Below are 18,884 nucleotides of genomic sequence, written 5' to 3'. Positions count from 1 at the left end.
TCAATAATTATTCAACGCTTAACTAGAGCTCGTGGAGAGCAAACTCGGGAAGAATAAGTTGGTTTCATACCTGAGTTTGGATATGTAGACCAAGTAATCCCAACTTAGGTATGTTCTGGACTCTCAGCTACAGTTGTATCTCTTGACCTTAAGGCAGAATTCAACTCGATAGATAGGCATGCTTTATGGTAGTGCCTGTCGTTGAGAAACGTACCAACGAAGTATATCAACCTTGTACAGGCTCTCTACTCGAATACTACTGGTCGAGTTAAGGCTCACGAAGAATCGATAACTTCAAGTACTTTTTGTTAGGATATCCCACTTCCATTATTTTTATTTAAACTTGTCATAGACATTCTTCTAGAGATAATGCTGTCGCCGTTTTGCTCTTTGAGAACTGATATTCTACCTGGGGACTCAGTTGTTGGCCTAGAACCCTCAGATGATATAATCCTGTTTAGTGAAGACGTTGAAAAAATCCAGTCTTTTGACTGCCTTAAGCAACAATCAAAGCATATTTGAGATGTGATGCTCCTCTTTCAAATGCAAAATGTTGCTTATACACTGGTTTGCGTCAATGTCTTAATTAATGTTAAGGAGTGAAGTTGAGTGCATCCATAGCTTCGCTTATCTTGGGAGTCTCGCTATTCCTGACGAAATCTTTGGACAAATTCGAAAGCTCGGTTGTTGTTTGCTAACTTGTGTCGCTTGTGGCGTGAGTGAGATACCCATCTGTCAAATAAAGGATGAAGCTAATGTGAGCAGTTTGTTCCGTCCTAGTTTATGGGCATGAAACTTGGTCTTTAAAAATAGAGGTCATTTGTAGGCCGTTAGTATTTGATCATAAATGCCTTCGAAACATTCCTCCTATACGTTAGAATCATCGAGCTAGCAATTCTGAAGTTAGACGCAGAGCACTAGTAAGGATGAGAAATCCATTGACGAGGTAGTGAATCTTTATTAACTGAGGTGGTTAGGGAATATGTTACGTATGCACATTCACTACATACCTCGATGATCACCGGCGTATGAATAGTTTGGAAAAGAGTTAGGAGGGGAGAAACCAAGACATGACTACAGTCTAGGAAAAAGCTGACCATTTGACTGAGTCATGTAGGTAAGCACAGACTACTTGATTGGAGTCTACATGATTGTCATAACTAATGGTTAAAGATTTTAGACGACATAACTCAGAATACTTTGCAGATACATTAACTTTCTGTCTTCCCTAAGATCCAAAGTTTCTGAATTACCTTACACATTTTATTATGGATATCCCACTAATCCATTCTTCTAGAATTATATCTTACGTGCCTAATATTTCCTACCACCACTAAACCTGTTACAACGTGCACTGCTCTGTGATTCGTTTCTAAAATTTCATTTCGCTGTGCTAATGAAATATGGAAGCTCGAAAAGATGTACACATTTGCTAGGTTAGGTTCTACATTGCATGTGACTGACCAAATATTCGTTGCTGGAACTCGACACAACTCTCAGCGTTTACCATCGTTGCAAGTTGTTACAAGTGTCTTACGTGGTTCGATTTTGCGTTTTGATTTATAACTTAAAATTCGTGTCATAAAAAAAAGCATTTTCAAATGTCTTTAATAACTCCTGGAATCTACCATGATATAAGTCTATTATTTGTTTATCGACCAGCAGTCAGGTCATGTTTTGGCTAAATGTTCGCTTCAAATGATAATATCAAGTGGCCCGCATAAATGATAATCTTTCTATTTATTACCATATTTTTAGCACAATATAGAATTTTCAGTACACGGAGTTACGGTAGTCACACCATAATGAGATAACCCATACATGAGTGACTGATGTCCAGAATGATCTCATTTGCCATTCCAATACGAGGACTAACACTACTACTCAGTTACACTAAATCTCCAATTGTTTTCAATGGCTTACTGAAGAGGATGATTGCAGGAATAGGTTTGTGTTAATCTTGAAAAATGATCTTGCATTTTGAAACTGTGAAGTGCATGTTGTACCTACAGACACCAATTACTAATTTGTAGTATGCAATTTCTCTAGTCCGGGTATTGTCGCACAGTAAGTCAGTCATCACCAACGTGAGCCTGTTATAGATGCCAAGTGACTTAAGTTGCTATACCACAGCAGAACGACAAGATGAATCGCCATCGGAATATTCTAGTAGAAATGAAAGTTATTGTAATGCTAGCCGGAGACTTCAATTCTTAAGTCGGGTGTCTAGGCGCAGGGCAAAGCCGTTTGGTTGGCCAATGGGGACCTGTTGGTGTCAGGTCAAATAACAGCGACCGTCTACTACAAATTTGCATAGACTACGACCTATTTCTGGCTAGCACTAACTATCGATACAGTCATCGCTGATGTGCCACCTGGCGTCCTCTCGCTGCATTTCAAGCCTGGACTCAGATTGATCACATAGCGGTCAGCTATCACTGGGGTGGTTGTATACAAGACTGTCGCTCTTTTTGAAGTACTTATTTGGACTCTGATTGTGCTCTCATTTGCGCTAATCTTATTATACGTTTCAGTGGTCAACAAATTTACCGTCCTAAATGGGTCGATGCAAGCGAATTGACTGCAGCCTCTATCCCAACTAAATATCAGAGTGAGCTAGGTTTATGGTTAGCTATCAACCCAATGAAAAGTATGGATGAGCAATGGCTGCATTTGGATGACGCCATGAAAAAGGCACATAGAGACGCTTGCAGCTTTGTGAAACGTCCTGCTTATAGGAATTGGGTTTCTACAGTCTCCTTACAACTCGTTGGAGTACGTTGGTTTACTCCGGTTAACCGTAGTTCTGACAATAAGCGTAGATTTTTACGTAAGCAAAGTGTGTAAATTCTGAGTAAGAACCGAGAAGCCTGGTTGTCGGAAAGTGATAACGAGTTGGAAGTAGCAGCATCTTATAACTGTCGGAAGCACTCTCAGCAAGAACTCTGATGTGAGTGAAACTTATTTATTTATTTAAACACATAAATATTGGTACAAGGAAGCACCAGATAAATATGCGCCCCACAAATCTCATTCGATTTGTGTGAGGGCTGTGATACTGCCCAGGTGCCCAGACTGAAGCAGGATGTGAGTGAAACAATTTATGAAGTTTATGGGACGCTGATCAATAACATCTATCAATGTGTTGGACGATAGACAAAGATCTTGGAAGAACAAATCAACTGATCTCTTGTCTCGCTGACATCGACCAAATTATCACCCCCCCATGGCCTGTGACGACTGATGCATCTAACGAAGCAGGATTATGCAAGGAACTCCAACTCCTGATGAGTCACATCACCCAGCCCAGATGACTTATCTTCGGTCCTTTTTAAGGATGATGGAGACCCTCAGTTATTGATCTGAGTTTTCTGCAAATGTCTGGTAATCACAGAGTGTTTCAACATCTTGAGGACAGTCGATAGTTGTCCTTATCTTTGAAAAGGTTTTACGACACCTAAGCAACAACTATGGGGGATTAAGTCTCATTCCGATTGCGTCCGATTTATTGGCTTCCGTCATACTTCGTAGGTTGCTAAAAATCCGAGAAAGATTAACTCGCGTGAAGCAGGCCGGTTTTCATTTAGGTTGAGTATGTATTGGTAATATCATCAACCTCGGTCAGGTGTTAGAACACCGTCATACTTATTGCAGGTCAACAACTGCTGTGTTTCTTGATATCCGAACCACCTTCGACTTGTTCGACAGGGACGTTCTCTGGGATTGTCTATTGAAGAAGGGTGTGTTTATTAACATCTTCAAAGCCCCAGATACAATCTCAGGCAGAGCTAGGGCATACAACCACTTCCTTTTATTGTCCTATTTCAGCAGTGGGGGTCAGGCAGAGTTGCTCAATCTAACAATTTCTCTTCAACTTTGCCATCGATGACGTCCTGGAAACAGCTCTGATGAATGTACGTAGTAGTGGTGTGAACTTTGAGTATAAAGATGATATTGTCTTACTGTGCAGTGATACCCAAGCCAAGCTGCCGATCAGTGTCCGTAGGTATGGTATGTGCTTTGCACCTTTCAAGTGTAAGATACTTTTACACGACTGTCAGAGACTCGAACCTGCACCCACCCTGTGTAGTGAGCAGATAGAAGTAGTCGAGATGTTTATGTATCTGTGAAAGTACTGGTGGTGGAATGAGTAGTGAGATTAATTCAAATATAGTGAAGGCTAGAGCAATTCATACTGATCTAGGCCATTTTTGGTGCCTTCATGATGCTAGTTTGGATGTAAAAGGTTGGATATATAACGCGCTGATGAGAGCAGTTTAGCTGTATGTTTGTCAAACCTGCCCCCTCCAGTTGAGGGTGTGAAGTGACTATCTGCGTTTGATTACCGTTGTCCCCTAAAGGACTGCTGATATTCAGTAGTGACACCGTGTTATTAGTGCGTAGGTTCGGTATCGTGTGTTCGAACACAGTGACGATAATTCAATTGGTGCCACCATCTTAGAATCCCGACTTTGGTGGCTTGGAAATATTCTACGAATGCAGTCCCAGAGAATTCCACGTCTTGCATCATTTGGCAGCGCTAGGACTGGTTGGAAAAGGCGGAGAGGTGGTCAATTTATGACATGGTGTTGCAATACGAAATAGATCTGTGTAGGAATTGGGACTGTCGGTCCTTTACAACCCCCTGGTTCAGGTCCTAGAGATAGACACAGCTCAGATTAGAAGTCAGTGGAGGTTCTGCTGTAACTTTACCAAACTTTCCCCCTTATAACTGAAAGATCCCATTCTGGTTGTTTTTTTCAACTAAACTAATTCTCCCATTATTATTTTTTCATTCTCATATGCTAATTCATCTTTGCTCTTTTATTTTTGTTAAACCCACATTCCTTTCCCCATCTATTTACAATCTCATTTTCATGATTTGGGTTATATACATTTTAGTGTCACTTTGTACTAATGTTTGTGTTTAGATAAATAAAAGTAGTGATGATAGTGAAAAAGAGCAAACACTGAAAATATAATATTGGAGTTGTAGCGGTAAAAATTATCTTGCTGTTGATATTCTGACCGAACTTTGGTCAGTCTCAGCTGGTGTACGTGCATCCTGTGCAGACTACCTTTACATAGTCATTGTCAAACGTTTCTATAGAACATATGAGATGTGGCTAGCAATGAAGTCGTCAGCTGAATATACCTGCATCCTAAATTTGATATTCTTTCTGGTATTCAAATCCAGTATCTTTCATTTCAAACACTCAACGAGTTAGCCAGACCAGGTTTCACATCTATGGACAAATACAAAACGGACTACTGAGAGGCATTTTTGCCCCTTGTTCGGAAGACAGAAATATCGCCTACACCACGAGGGATGTAAGTTGGCAAAGGACGACTGAGCTTTCATCTCACAGTAAGACTGTTATTTGTTCCACAGGTGGAAAGGTCTCACCAAGTAAGAGATCCACTCCACCATTATATAATTCCTTTAGCCCTATTTTCAGAATGTTGACGATGGGATAAATGAAGAGGAACGTGCTGTTGAGCGACTCTGTTTTACCCTTGTTGGACAAGAACAAGAGGGAGAAATAAATGTATACCCTTGTTTTGTCTGTGTCTATATGGAGAGACACCGAATAAAGCCACTGAGTACAAATCCGCTAAAAGAGGCTACAGATGTACTGCCGAATGAAAACATCCAAGAGGCGAAGTGAAAAATCTTCACTATAGGCTGTTTAGAGGTTCTTGGGAACGCTCAGGAGTAGACACCTAAGACGCTAAACAAAATAAAAGCCAAAGTATTCAGGTTTCGCAAAAACCATTATATCATTCATATATTTGATAGAAATAAAAGTTACATGTGTCAACACCAGTAAATTCGCAAGATATAGTGGCTACCAACTAATATGATCGGTGTGTATCTGCCTTACTCCCAACTCTCTAGGTCAAACCTTCTGTCTAACAGCCTAAAAGCCAATTTTGAGGTGGGTCAATAATAAGCTTAGGATTATTAATAAAATCATTTTCAAACTAAGTAAATCACCACATATCCAAGTACCTGGTGTTTAAGTCAATTAAATCAAATTTCCTAAAAAGTAAACTAAACAGATTTTTAAGTTTCTACTTAGTGGTTGAAGAACATATTGCAGAGGAGTAATATGAAAATTTGCCAACAAATCTACGTAGTTTATTGGAATAATATTAAAATTTTGATTCTCTTATGTCGATCTGTAAGGTCACTTAGTTACAACATAGGACTTCGTATGTACGTACGCACATCAGTTCAAGTTGCCATACCACATTAGCACAGGGATGCAGTTGTCGATTCAAATCCCATAGTGGTATAGGTAGTAAGAGTATAAGCAGTAATCGGAAGGATTAGGGTTTGAAGATGTTATTCAAGGAGTATAATCCAGTGAAATAAATTTGGAAAGTGAAACAAGGAAGGGACATGAAGAGTTCAGAAGATTACTTGCGCCTGTTACCCCTCGTTGAGGAGTATAGGCCGCACACCAGCCTTCTCCATCCAACCCTGTTCTGGGCAATCCTTTCCAGTTGTTATTCATCCTTTTCATACCTGCGTCTGTTACCCGGTGTCATGTGTTCTTTGGCCTTCCTGTTTTCCGCCTCCCTTCCGGATTCCACGTTAGGGCTTGCCTTGTAATGCTTATTGGTGATTTCCTCAATGTATGGCCGGTCCGCTTCCAACGTCTTTTCCTAATTTTCTCCTCAGCCGGAAGCTGGTTTGTCCTCTCCCTCAGAAGGCTGTTGCTGATGGTATCCGACCAACAGACATTGAATATCATGTGTAGACAACTATTTATAAATACTTGTACCTTCTTGACGATGGATGTAGTAGTTCTCCACGTTTCAGCTCCGTACAGTAGGACTGTCTTCACGTTCGTATTGAAGATTCTCACTTTGAAATCAGTTGACAGCTGTCTGGAGTCCATATGTTCTTCAATTGTAGAAATGCGGTCCTTGCTTTGCCAATCCTCGCATTTACGTCTGCATCAGATCTTCCTTGTTCATCAATGATTCTTCCCAGGTAAGTGAATGTTTCTACATCTTCCAGAGTTTCTCCATCAAGTGTGACTGGGTTGGTGTTCTCCGTGTTGTATTGGAGAATCTTGCATTTTCCTTTGTGTGTGTGGAGGCCTATTGATGCAGAGACTACTGCTACATTTGTTGTCTTTGTTTGTATTTGTACGTGTGTATAAGATAGGGGGGCTAGGTCATCTGCAAAGTCTAAATCATCTAATTGATTCTGAGATGTCGATTGTATTCTGTGCTTCTCCTCAGATGTCGAAGTCTTCATAATCCAGTCAATCACCAGAAGAAAGAGGAAGGGGAAGAGTAGACAGTCTTGTCTGACTCCAGTCCTTACTGGAAATGCATCTGTCAACTGTCCTCCATGCACGACTTTGCACTGTAGTCCGTTGTATGAGTTTTGGATAATGTTGAAAATCTTCTCAGGAACTCCTTAGTGTCGAAGAAGTTTCCATAATGTTCTCCGGTCCACACTGTCAAACGCCTTCTCATAGTCAATGAAGTTGATGCATAGTAACGAGTTGCATTCAACTGATTGTTCCACGACCATCCGTAGTGTAGCAATTTGGTCTGTGCACGACCGATCCTTACGGTATCCAGCCTGTTGATCTCGAAGTTGGGCGTCTACTGTGTCTTTCATACGGTTCACTAACGCTCTATTGAAAACTTTTATTAGTACTGACAACAAATTCAGAAGATTAGAAGGAAGAAATAGTTGTACACCTAAACGATTCTCGTTTCAAATTTAGTACCTGCTTCGTGCAACGAATTACGCAACTTAAGAAGACAGGATGAAAACTATTCCCTTTTTTTGTTCCCTACTCAGTGACGAAAATACTGTGATTCCGAAACACGATATATCATTATTATTATAGTTGAATGTGAATAGCATGGTTAAGATATTTAAAAAGCATAAACTAAACATCTAAGCAATCCACAGGTTTTCATTTAGCACAATCATAACAGTAGTGCGATTTAGCAACAAAGCAAAGACGTACTAAAGAAGTAACATAGTGTGCACAATACAGATTTTCCAACACACAATTCGAAGCTAAATGGCCAAATCATCAAGTTACGTTTCAAAATCTATTAAAACCTATCAAAGTCAATGGCACCGGAAAATGAACTTTGTGAATATATATGGTTAATGATAACATGTAAAAGAATACAACAGACAACATACTTCAATGTATAAAGAATCGAGTGGAAGAATTTTAATTGGAAATTCACTATAGATTGAAAGCAAGTAACTAGAAGAAATATTGAGGAATAGTTATTAGAAAAGTCACGCTACATGATTTTACTCAGTCACTCTTAAAACTGATAGAGCTTAAAATCCTATTTATTTGTCAGGTTTTCAAAACAACATACTAAAAGATAAACTAACAGGTAATACCGATTAACAAGACAACGTATAAGATAGAAATATTTGAGATTATTTCAGATGCAAAAGGACTATTTGTAAAGGTTATTTAAATGATTTAAACGATTTATGTGAGTTTATGAAGATGATATATAAACGCATTCACAAGCATAAAAGTGAATAAGCTGAGTAAACTTATGAACAGACACACGCATGCCAACAAACACTTATACATTATTTAGAAAAGCAGGAAAATGTTCGAAAGACCAGAAAAATGACTGGCGATCAATAGACTAAAGTGAGAGGAACTAACTGATAGATAACGAGAGACGAAAGGAAGAGTGACTATCAAACGAACAAACAAATTAAGGAACACATAAAATAAGTTAAAAGTTTGGTTGATTCAGGAAGAGAGAGCCAAAGCTTAATGTGAGTAGCATTTGGAGAGACCATCAATATTAAATGTAGAAGAGTAAAGACAAAATAATAAACCCCAAAATTATACATATTCTTCTATTGCGATAGATTATGTGCAACTCAAATGAGCTCATACAGATGCCTTAGTAACAGAAACCCGTTATACTATTTACCTGTGTACATAGTTAAGTGATAATACTAGTTTAGACACAGTGAAAACTATAAAAATGTACAAGCTTAACTTAACAGCTAACGATCTAACCGTATTTAATTGAAAAATTGGCCAAGTTCTGTCCCAAAGCATTGAAACAGTTAAAGTCGTAACTAACATCTAATATATAAACGCGATTTATGTTAGACGCCAGTACAAACAAATTAATTTTTAGGAATAATATCGATGTTAAATCTCATGGTTTAGTTTAAATTATTCAGGACTAGTGACTTTTCTATCACAAGGGGGAAAAATATAGCTTAGTAATTAAGCTATATCTATCAGATAAAGCAGTTGAGTTATTAATTAAATAATGATAATTACTGCCAATACAGTGTATTTAAACTTACCAACTGAACAAGTATTTAAAATGATATATACTTCACTAAAAATGTTGATATCGTTTTAATCAGTTGTGAATCAATGGTTGGTATATAAATACATTCTCACCTACTGTCTTCCATTCTGTGCATCAGACCATATCAGTCTTATTCCACTATACAATTGACGAATAGCAGTTTATTTCACTCCCACACCAGTAGTAACATGTAAGCATTTTGATAAGTCATTACATTTTCTAAACTACTACTATTAATTTAAAGACAAAATGTAAATTTTAAAGATATATTTATGGTAAGTTGAACACAGAATTATCTCATTACTAAATAACGCAACTTAATGGAATATATTTGACTGGAAGTCGGTAATCATGTATAGAACCATGTACTAGATTTTGAGCTGGACTTCATATGTAGAGGGTAGTGATATCACTCAGCTGCCCAAGTGTAATGGGGGTGTAATTTGAACACCGCGATGGTTAAAAGTAGGAAGACTTAGCCAACAAAATACCTAAGAAACATAGATTTGTGTACTACATAAGATAAGAATAATGAAAATCTTTTCACTAAATCATAAGATCTGTGAATTTGAGTTATATTGGTAACAACCTAGTTTAATAAAAAAAAGTATTTTACAGTTGAGAACGTAAAAAGTTAAAAAATAAGTGTCTAATTTTTAGAATTTTGAAAAATCCCACTATGAATGCATAAAACGTATAGCTTGGAAGAAACACAGATCAAATTTCGTCTTTGTTACTCTATTTTTGTAGAAATCAGTACCATATTCTAAAACCGTAAAAGCAATCGACCTTGACGACACATTCAAAGTGGACGGAGAATAGATAATAAATAAATACGTACCTTATAAATTAAAAGGGTCTTATATCCCATTGCATGCAGCCTTAATAATGCTTCTTCATTTCTTCTAGTATAACCTAACCAATATTGGGCTAGGAAACGGTGAAAGAAACTGAGTACTACAAACAGGTTATATAAACTACTTGTGCGGACAACCGAAAATTAAAGGATATCTAATACTAATTCTTAAGACACTAAATCAATCTATAGAAAATGGCAAAAATATTGTAGCCTTGATTACAATGGAACCCACTGGCTGTTAAAAGAGGCTGAGACGTTATCAGCACACGAACCCAACTACCACTTCTTACAAGTGAATGGGAGCTACGAAAAACTTTATATCGTGTTATTTCAAGGCCTCTGATAGCTTATTTCTAAAAATATCAAAACAATATAGCTTTTAAGGTTTTTCTAAACACCAGGGTCTCACAGATCGTTTGGAACAAATAGTAAGAACTGATTATTGTAGTGTCGGTTACTATGTTAAGTCCACATAACTTATTCTAGCTTCTGGACAGGCCAACTTGTTTATTTTTCTTGAGTCACATTTTGACCTTGTCAATTATGTGCTTATCAACCTTGATTGTTTTTATATGTGTATGTGTGTACACTTCTTATCCTACTCGTCAGATGTCTGCAACTTATTTTTGTTCGGCTATAAATATCGATTAACGCTTGATTAGATCGAGTTGACTCACACGCCTTTTCCACCGCACGTCATTTCGCTTCGTCCCTCTGATTGTCTGTTCAGATTAATGAGTGTACAAAACATGCGTATTCAAAATTTCATTTTCGCATTTGACTTATTAATTCCGTTGTTCAATAACGCAAGGTAAGTCGATAATTTTATACGACGATTTGGAGGAATGCATATTTCAATAACAACCAATCATACAATATTACTGGAGTCAGATATCGGGTCACTAAATTATTGTACAGCAAAGGTAATGTGAAGTTTGTTGGTCAGAACTATATATATATATATATATATATATATGTCATCTATGGCGAAGACGAGATATCCGTCTATCAATTAAGGGACGAGTATACTGTACAGCAGTTCGCTTTGTTCTGCTTTATGACTGCGAAACGTGGCCATTAAGAATAGAAAATACTCGTAAGTTACTAGTATTTAACCACAGATGCCTTAAAAATATTGCTCGCATCTGCTGGGATCACCGGGTAAGTAATAGTGAGGTTAGACACAGGGTATTAGGGAATGATGGTAAATCAGTTGATCAGGTCATGAATCTTCATCGAATGAGATGGTTGGGCCACGTGTTACGTATGTCTGGACACCGATTACCATGACGCGAAATGCTGACTAGTATTCGGGATGGTTGGAAGAGAGTTAGGGGTGGCCAAACCAAAACGTGGCATCAGAGCTTGAAGTCACTAACTTCTAGTCTGAGCCATGTTGGTAGATGCAAACTACCTGGTTGGGGTCCGCGTGACTATCGTAACTAATGGTTGGAGACTCTAGGTGACATGGCTCAGAATCGATCACAATGGCATAGGTGTATACACTCTTTATCTTCCCTTAAACCTCGAAATTAAAATTGCTTCACATCTGTCTTTTTTCCTGTACTATATCCCTATATACAACCTTTCTTTTATATGCCCCCAAATGCCCTGGTACGGCCGAGAGTGGGGAGAGTCCGCTCTCTCTCTCGAAATGCTCTCACATGACCACGCGAATATACAGCCTCTGCCAGGGAAGTCCTACTCACTGCCTTCTCGTGGCATCACTGTTGTTTACGAAATTGAGAGGACGAAAAGCGAATGTCCGGCGCTTTAACCGGGTTGGTGAACACGGCGAGTCCACCTAGGGGAGTTGGAAAACCCTGATTCCAAACCAATGATGCACATGGGCTCCAGTATCCTGAAGGAACAAATGGCGTATGAACCAACTGTTGGTCACCGGCTACCATGGGACTGCATCTCCTTACGATGCTCCACTGCCTTGTGGATCAGATCTTTCGGTCAAAGGCTCCGGGTGTGGCCCCCTAAGAAAACCACCTGCTTCAGTCTGAGCAGCTGGACAGTATCATAGCCCTCCCACAAATCAAATGAGATTTGTGTAGCGCATATATATCTGGTGCCCCTTTGTACCAATATTTATGTGTTTAAGTAAATAATAAATATAAATAAATTTCTTTTATATATTAACACCACTAAATTAACTACTTCTATGAGTTCGGTGTTCATTTTGTACTAACGAGGTATGGCAACTTGGAACGATGCATATATGTGCCTGGTCCTACGTTGTAGCTGACTGATATATATAATCATTTGATGTTTTGTTAACAACAGTATCTGAGCTGAATATTTCGTATGCAAACGATATTTGATATTTGCCCAAAATATACTCAATTATTTGATCAGTGGTTATGTTTTCCAATACCTATTAAATTGGAAATCGGAGTATTTTCGGGTGTCAAATGTACGTTCAATAAAATAATAAAGTTAGTATTGACCGACATTTACCTTAACTATTCATTTAGACAGTCATTCCTTAAAAATTGTAAATATCTTGCTTTGGATACGAAAAACGAATATTGTTTGAAGTTTTAAAGGCTACAGGATTTCAGTGAACTTAATGTACGTTCCCTTCAAAACACATAGATAAACGACTACAGATCTAAGTGGCTAAAGTGATCTGTGATAGTCCTCAGATTAAATATCTTCTGAAACAATCGTCTAGATTTGTCAAGAGGTGCAATGATGACAACCGGGTATCCATGGCGAATGTTCGTTTTAACCATGTCTTGACACATCTCGGGAGAATTTCAGTAGAAAATTGTGTACCCTCCGGCACTTTTGCAATATTAATATACTATCTGGAGATCTTTTAACAGATTAAATAAGCAAAAGATAGAGTCCTACTAATTGAAGGTGATGGGAAGGTTGTGGGATATATTGAAAAGCTTGAGTGAAAATCTGACTTTGGTATATTGTAAACCTTATCCAAGGAAAAGAATACTTTGACCTAGTTAACCACTAGGATATATGATCATTGAATGTTTAAGACATTAGCTTGTCGGTAATCGACCTTAGGTGTCATCCAAACATTCTTCGTATATGAAAGAACTATTGAGCTAAAAAGGTTAAGTTTTAGTGTTAGGTTCTAGTCAAGAAGACAAGGTTAGTCGATGAAGTAGTGAACCTGGTACCGCTAAAAAGTTAGGTGGATTAAACTACGAAACTTCTGTAATAAAATAAACGTTCATGCAAACAGATATAATAAAGCAACGGCAAACTTTAATTCTTTTGAAGATCATTTATTGAGATCTTCAGATCTTCGGGTGGTCAAACACATCTAGAAGGTACAGCAAGTAAGTAACTAACACCTTGATTAAAAGGATACTTATTGCAATTACTAGGAGACATATGTCCGGTATCTTTAGTAGAATCTCACTTTTGCATTTACCTGGAAACAAAAGGATACCTTTCCGGGAGTAAATGAGTAACCAATGCTTTTACAAAGAGTTAAATCGGGTGCAAAAAGTACAGTTCAATGTTCGTGCTGAGTTTAGTACACCACTGGAACTTGTCTTGAAGTGATTAACCTCTAAAAATGGAATCCCTTTCGTAAGAAAAATAACGCTTTGTGATTTGATTTACATTTCTTGTAAACTGATGTGAAGACTGTTCAACGTGAGAAGTACATTTTCCTTCACAAATTCCTCATGCTTTACAATTATTACGGTATGTTTATTCTTGTTTATTGTGCCCCCAAATGCCCTGGTACGGCCGAGAGTGGGGAGAGTCCGCTCTCTCTCTCGAAATGCTCTCACATGACCACGCGAATATACAGCCTCTGCCAGGGAAGTCCTACTCACTGCCTTCTCGTGGCATCACTGTTGTTTACGAAATTGAGAGGACGAAAAGCGAATGTCCGGCGCTTTAACCGGGTTGGTGAACACGGCGAGTCCACCTAGGGGAGTTGGAAAACCCTGATTCCAAACCAATGATGCACATGGGCTCCAGTATCCTGAAGGAACAAATGGCGTATGAACCAACCGTTGGTCACCGGCTACCATGGGACTGCATCTCCTTACGATGCTCCACTGCCTTGTGGATCAGATCTTTCGGTCAAAGGCTCCGGGTGTGGCCCCCTAAGAAAACCACCTGCTTCAGTCTGGGCACCTGGGCAGTATCACAGCCCTCAAGCAAATCGAATGAGATTTGTATGGCGCATATGTATCTGGTGCTTCCTTGTACCAATATTTAAGTGTTTAAATAAATAAATAAATCTCAAGCTTTTACATGAAATGTTTTTATAAGCCTAGTTTGTTTATGGGAGAGGCTTTTTAATAGTTAGACCAAATTCTAGACATTTGAAATTAATGAATGTTAAGTGATAGATGGACACAATGATATGATATGACCAAGTGATGGGTGCTCACGAAATCATATTATTGACTTAAGCCCACGAATTATTAGAAATAGGGAACAAGACGGCTAAGCGAGAATAGGGGGTTTTTAAGCAATTAAGTTACGTGCTTATACACAAAACATTAACGCAAAATACATACAAAGTATCGTATGTGATTGCAGGAAATTAACTCGTAAGTCATTCATTCTTCAATTAGGACGTGATGGTTAGGTCTAATCTTTGGTTATTGTATCATAGTTAAAGCAAAGTTTAAAATGTTCAAAATATAATGAAACCATATAAGAAAACTAAGAAGGTCATCGTGTATACATGAACAAGTGTTTTTACAAATAATACTTACTTGACACTCCTGACATTGGCATTCTCCTGTTACGTTAGGGCGGGAATCAAATGGTTTAACACAAAACGACTTTTCTAGTAGATCGTCAAATATTCCAAAATGTGAAGTTAAATTATCGTCCATTATCTTTTTTAGCGAAAGTAGACTGCGTTCACATATATGGACCGGAGTCAGAAACTGTTCAAAAATACTGTCTGAAGGTAGGTATATGAGATGAGATAGACTTCCTTTACAAGTTCCAGGTTTATATTCCGACAAATATGGTTTATCCAAACGAGAATCAGTATATGGGAGAAGATACAATAAAGGCAAACGAAAACACAAATCGTGTCTGACATGCTGACGAAGATAAGCAGCGCGAGCACATGGATCAGGAAGTCGGTGGCAAATAAATTCAACAAGTTCGGAACTCAAAAACTTTATTTCCATTTGTCCGTCAAATGATAAATGTCTTCGAGCTTTGTTCAAGTACGTTTTCATATCAGTCTTACGAGTATCTACTTTGCCAGATGGTTTGCTTGTTCGTCGAGTAAATCTTGCTGGTTTGAATACTGAGGATGAAGCAGGAGAATTCAGGAATACAAGCTCACTATTCTTGTCTTCAGCTACTGTTTGGAATTTTTCAGATAAATGTGTGAACCTGGCTGTTGTACAAAGTATATCACCCAACAATATAAACAGGATTATCAGAATTCCCGAACGTTCAGTTGTAATAAATTTAGCTGATGAGCAAATATTTGGAAATAAGGCACTGTTGTGTATAGGTTTTTGTTGTTTGCAATTATTTGAAGACAAATTGTTAGTAGAATTAAATAAGTGTGATTTTTTTCGATCGAGTAAAAAGTGACACGGAGAAATAAAAGGAGTATCATGATCTCCTGTAATGCACATAGCTTAGCCTGGCGACCAGATCAACACGACCATGCGCATTGTGCCGTCTCAATATGCGAAAGCCAGGGCTTTATCTTGCTCAAAGTTGTCAAGATCTGGTAAGGAATTTGTGTTCATCCATGTCTGGGCAAAAGTAAAAGTTTCACATATTAACGCAGTATATTTAGTAGTCGTTATTTTGAAAAAAAAAAACAGTGCGAACAACCGAATTCATACAACTCAGTACAAGCATATTTTGTGGCGGATGTTTTTCATACCGTTTACTTGAGTTCTCTAAAATCAGATCCTACTGATATTTTGGCGCATTAGTATACATAATGCAATAACCACATTCTAGTCTTTGAACCACTACTTGTCAACCAAAAGTACCTTGTACAAAAAGTATGTGACCTAAATGAAGACAAACATTTAGTTCGTACACTGAAGTTTCTAAACATTTGATGTTTTTGAAAAATTTAAAAGCATGTCAATCGTCACATACTGGTTATATCTATGGTTGGTTATTCTTATGATAATAAAATAATATATTTGTAATCTTTCAATGGGAAAATTGGGCCTTAGTTAAAATAAAGGAAAAGATCCTTTTAGTGTGGACAAAATTGTGTCGATTGTGACGCTTTTCATATTGAAAAGCCATCTCTTGGAATCTTAACATGTGCCAAAGAAATACCTAAGCTACACAGAAAGACATGGTAATCCAGCAGAACTTGAAAAAAAAAATACGAATCTCCAAAAATTTCCAAATCGATTTTAAGAATATCAAAATTCAGAAAAGGTTTTTCCCAACCATAAAGAAACGGAAGTGACAGAAGCTTCTCAGAAATTTTAGGCCCCAAAGGCCTAATCTTTCACATAATGCTTATACTCTTACTACTTCTACCACTATGGGATTCGAACCGACAACTTCATCTCTGTGCTAATATGGTATGGCAACTCGAACTGATGTACGTACGTACGAAGTTCTACGTTGTGACTGACTTCTATGCTAGACTCTAACTTACACATGATAATTGGTGGATAAAGACAATATTCAACAGTGATTTGACCTATTAAGCCAACGACAGAGTTGAGAACTAGAATCATATGAAATTATGGTAAATGACTTCCAATCCAAAAGTTACTTGGCATGAACAATCAGAAAAAGCCGCTGAAGTTTGGCATTCGCAGAAATGCAACCCATCAAAATATCACAGAATAATGATGCCACATAGTTCAGCTATTTGGTAATATATGACGCATTGTGGTTCTATGTACAATTAAGATGAAGCCTTCTTGTTGATAAGAATGAGTTAACAAAGCAGATTAGTTGTTTAGTCCAACAATAGACACAACAAACATTCTCAATGTCTAATATTTCCCTCAAAAGTACAAGAGTAAGAGGGGGGACTAACTGATTAATACCTTTCACTGTAAAGAGCTAGAAACATTCGTTGTGACACCTAGTTTATATATTTACTACACCAAATCCATTCGGTACGCATATGATTATTTAGACATTTAAGACCCAAAACATGAAATATTTTCATTCGCCTAACTTACAGGGTCATTTTAAACACGAAAAAGGAAGATAAGCCAAACTACCCTCATTCACCAAAACGTAACTTCTCAATATAAAAGATTATGGAGGTTAAAGCACATGGAGTGAGGGAAATTTTGCTCGAGCCCACTTTTTTTAAAGTTGACTCAAATGAAACAAGTGGATTTTAGTCACCAGCAAGTTGACTAATCTCTAACTACCTGTCTAGTCAGTCAATAAAGTCAAACTACGTTTAATTTCTTTTAATCAACTTGATGTAACTCGGCAACCACAAACAGGTTTATTTACTTCGCTACCAGGTAAATTGAAATGAATTGGGTGGGTCTGAACTACAAATGAGACAGCTGAATCGAGTTTTATGTATCGGGTCACTGATAAAATGAGCTTCGGAAATGATAAGGTATTTACGTAAATATTTGTTGTTACATAAGAAATGTATTTGGTCAGAACATTGAAGTTTTTTTATCACGATCGCGATAATGAGGACATTATACACTATACACTGAACATACAACCGGAATACTTTGTAGGAATTTAGAGTGACATCATGGCTAATGCACGATTATATGGAAGAAATGATAGTAAACACTTATAAACCAAAAACAGCGGTTCACATAGAGCACCAGCTAGAGAAAGAATATCGCTTTACACATGCAAAATATTAAGGTTCTGAGTATATCCTTTCCGATGAACCGTTCTGACGAGGTATAGGAGAAACCACGAAAGGTTACAATTATGATGTACTGCAGGTAGGAATTACGTAAACACCTCCCAGGGAAACAAAAATGGGGAAATAAAGGCTAACTTTGGGGAAATTTCGAGAAAATACTCAAGAGAAGTCAGTGTGAATATGTGCGACAATGCACCAAAACGTCGATTTTTCCATCCTGGGGTAAAAAGAGTAATTCCCTTATTGAGGGGGAGTGCATCGAAAGTAACCCTTTTATCTTCCCCAAAATTAACATCGAAATTGTTTACAGCTGTTAGTTGTATCTGGCATCCACTATGATATAGAACTATGCACTGAGGAAAACTAATAGGGTAAAGGTATTGTGAAATGCGATAAATAATAACAGTCTACTTCAGGTAGGCATACAAGTAATTTATTAAAAATAACGAGTCAAAAGAAAAAATAGATAGCTAACAATAAACGGAAGGATATTAAAAATCACTACATGTGACGTTACTAATGTGAGTTTGTTTTTCTTATTGCAAGGGGAAGTATCTATGGAAAGACGCGATGAAAACTACCATAAACCACCGGTCATTCCAAGCAAGTCGGCAACCGGTGCAGCAACCCGTCAACCACTACTACTGGGAGTTTCATCAAACTAAGCTATTTGGAAAATCAGAATAATAATGTATCTACATAGAGTTCCAGCTACAGAACACTTCGACTACCTCCTATCATGCTTTGATGACGAAGCAGCAAAAAGAGTGACGGTCAACGGAAATTGAAAAATTCTAAGCGAAAGTTTTTCGTTAGCGGTGGACACTGAGCTGGGGACCATCCAGTTTTTATCAC

At 37.8% G+C, this 18,884-nt stretch overlaps 1 protein-coding gene across 1 annotated transcript in view; it reads right to left on the bottom strand.

Annotated features, from left to right (window-relative positions):
* Smp_160820 (hypothetical protein) overlaps nt 1–15,851 on the bottom strand; it is a 36,467-nt gene extending 20,616 nt beyond the window's left edge. Inside the window, exon 1 of the mRNA XM_018799652.1 lies at nt 14,932–15,851. Within this exon, the coding sequence (XP_018651420.1) occupies nt 14,932–15,822 (891 nt within the window). The 5' untranslated portion in view covers nt 15,823–15,851. The remainder of the gene's footprint in view (nt 1–14,931) is intronic.
* Between the last annotated feature and the right edge of the window lie 3,033 nt (nt 15,852–18,884).

Source organism: Schistosoma mansoni, chromosome 3 (assembly GCF_000237925.1).
Source record: "Schistosoma mansoni strain Puerto Rico chromosome 3, complete genome".
NCBI classification, from domain to species: domain Eukaryota; kingdom Metazoa; phylum Platyhelminthes; class Trematoda; order Strigeidida; family Schistosomatidae; genus Schistosoma; species Schistosoma mansoni.
Note: the sequence above shows the minus strand (reverse complement) of the source record. Positions and strands in the feature narration are given on the sequence as shown.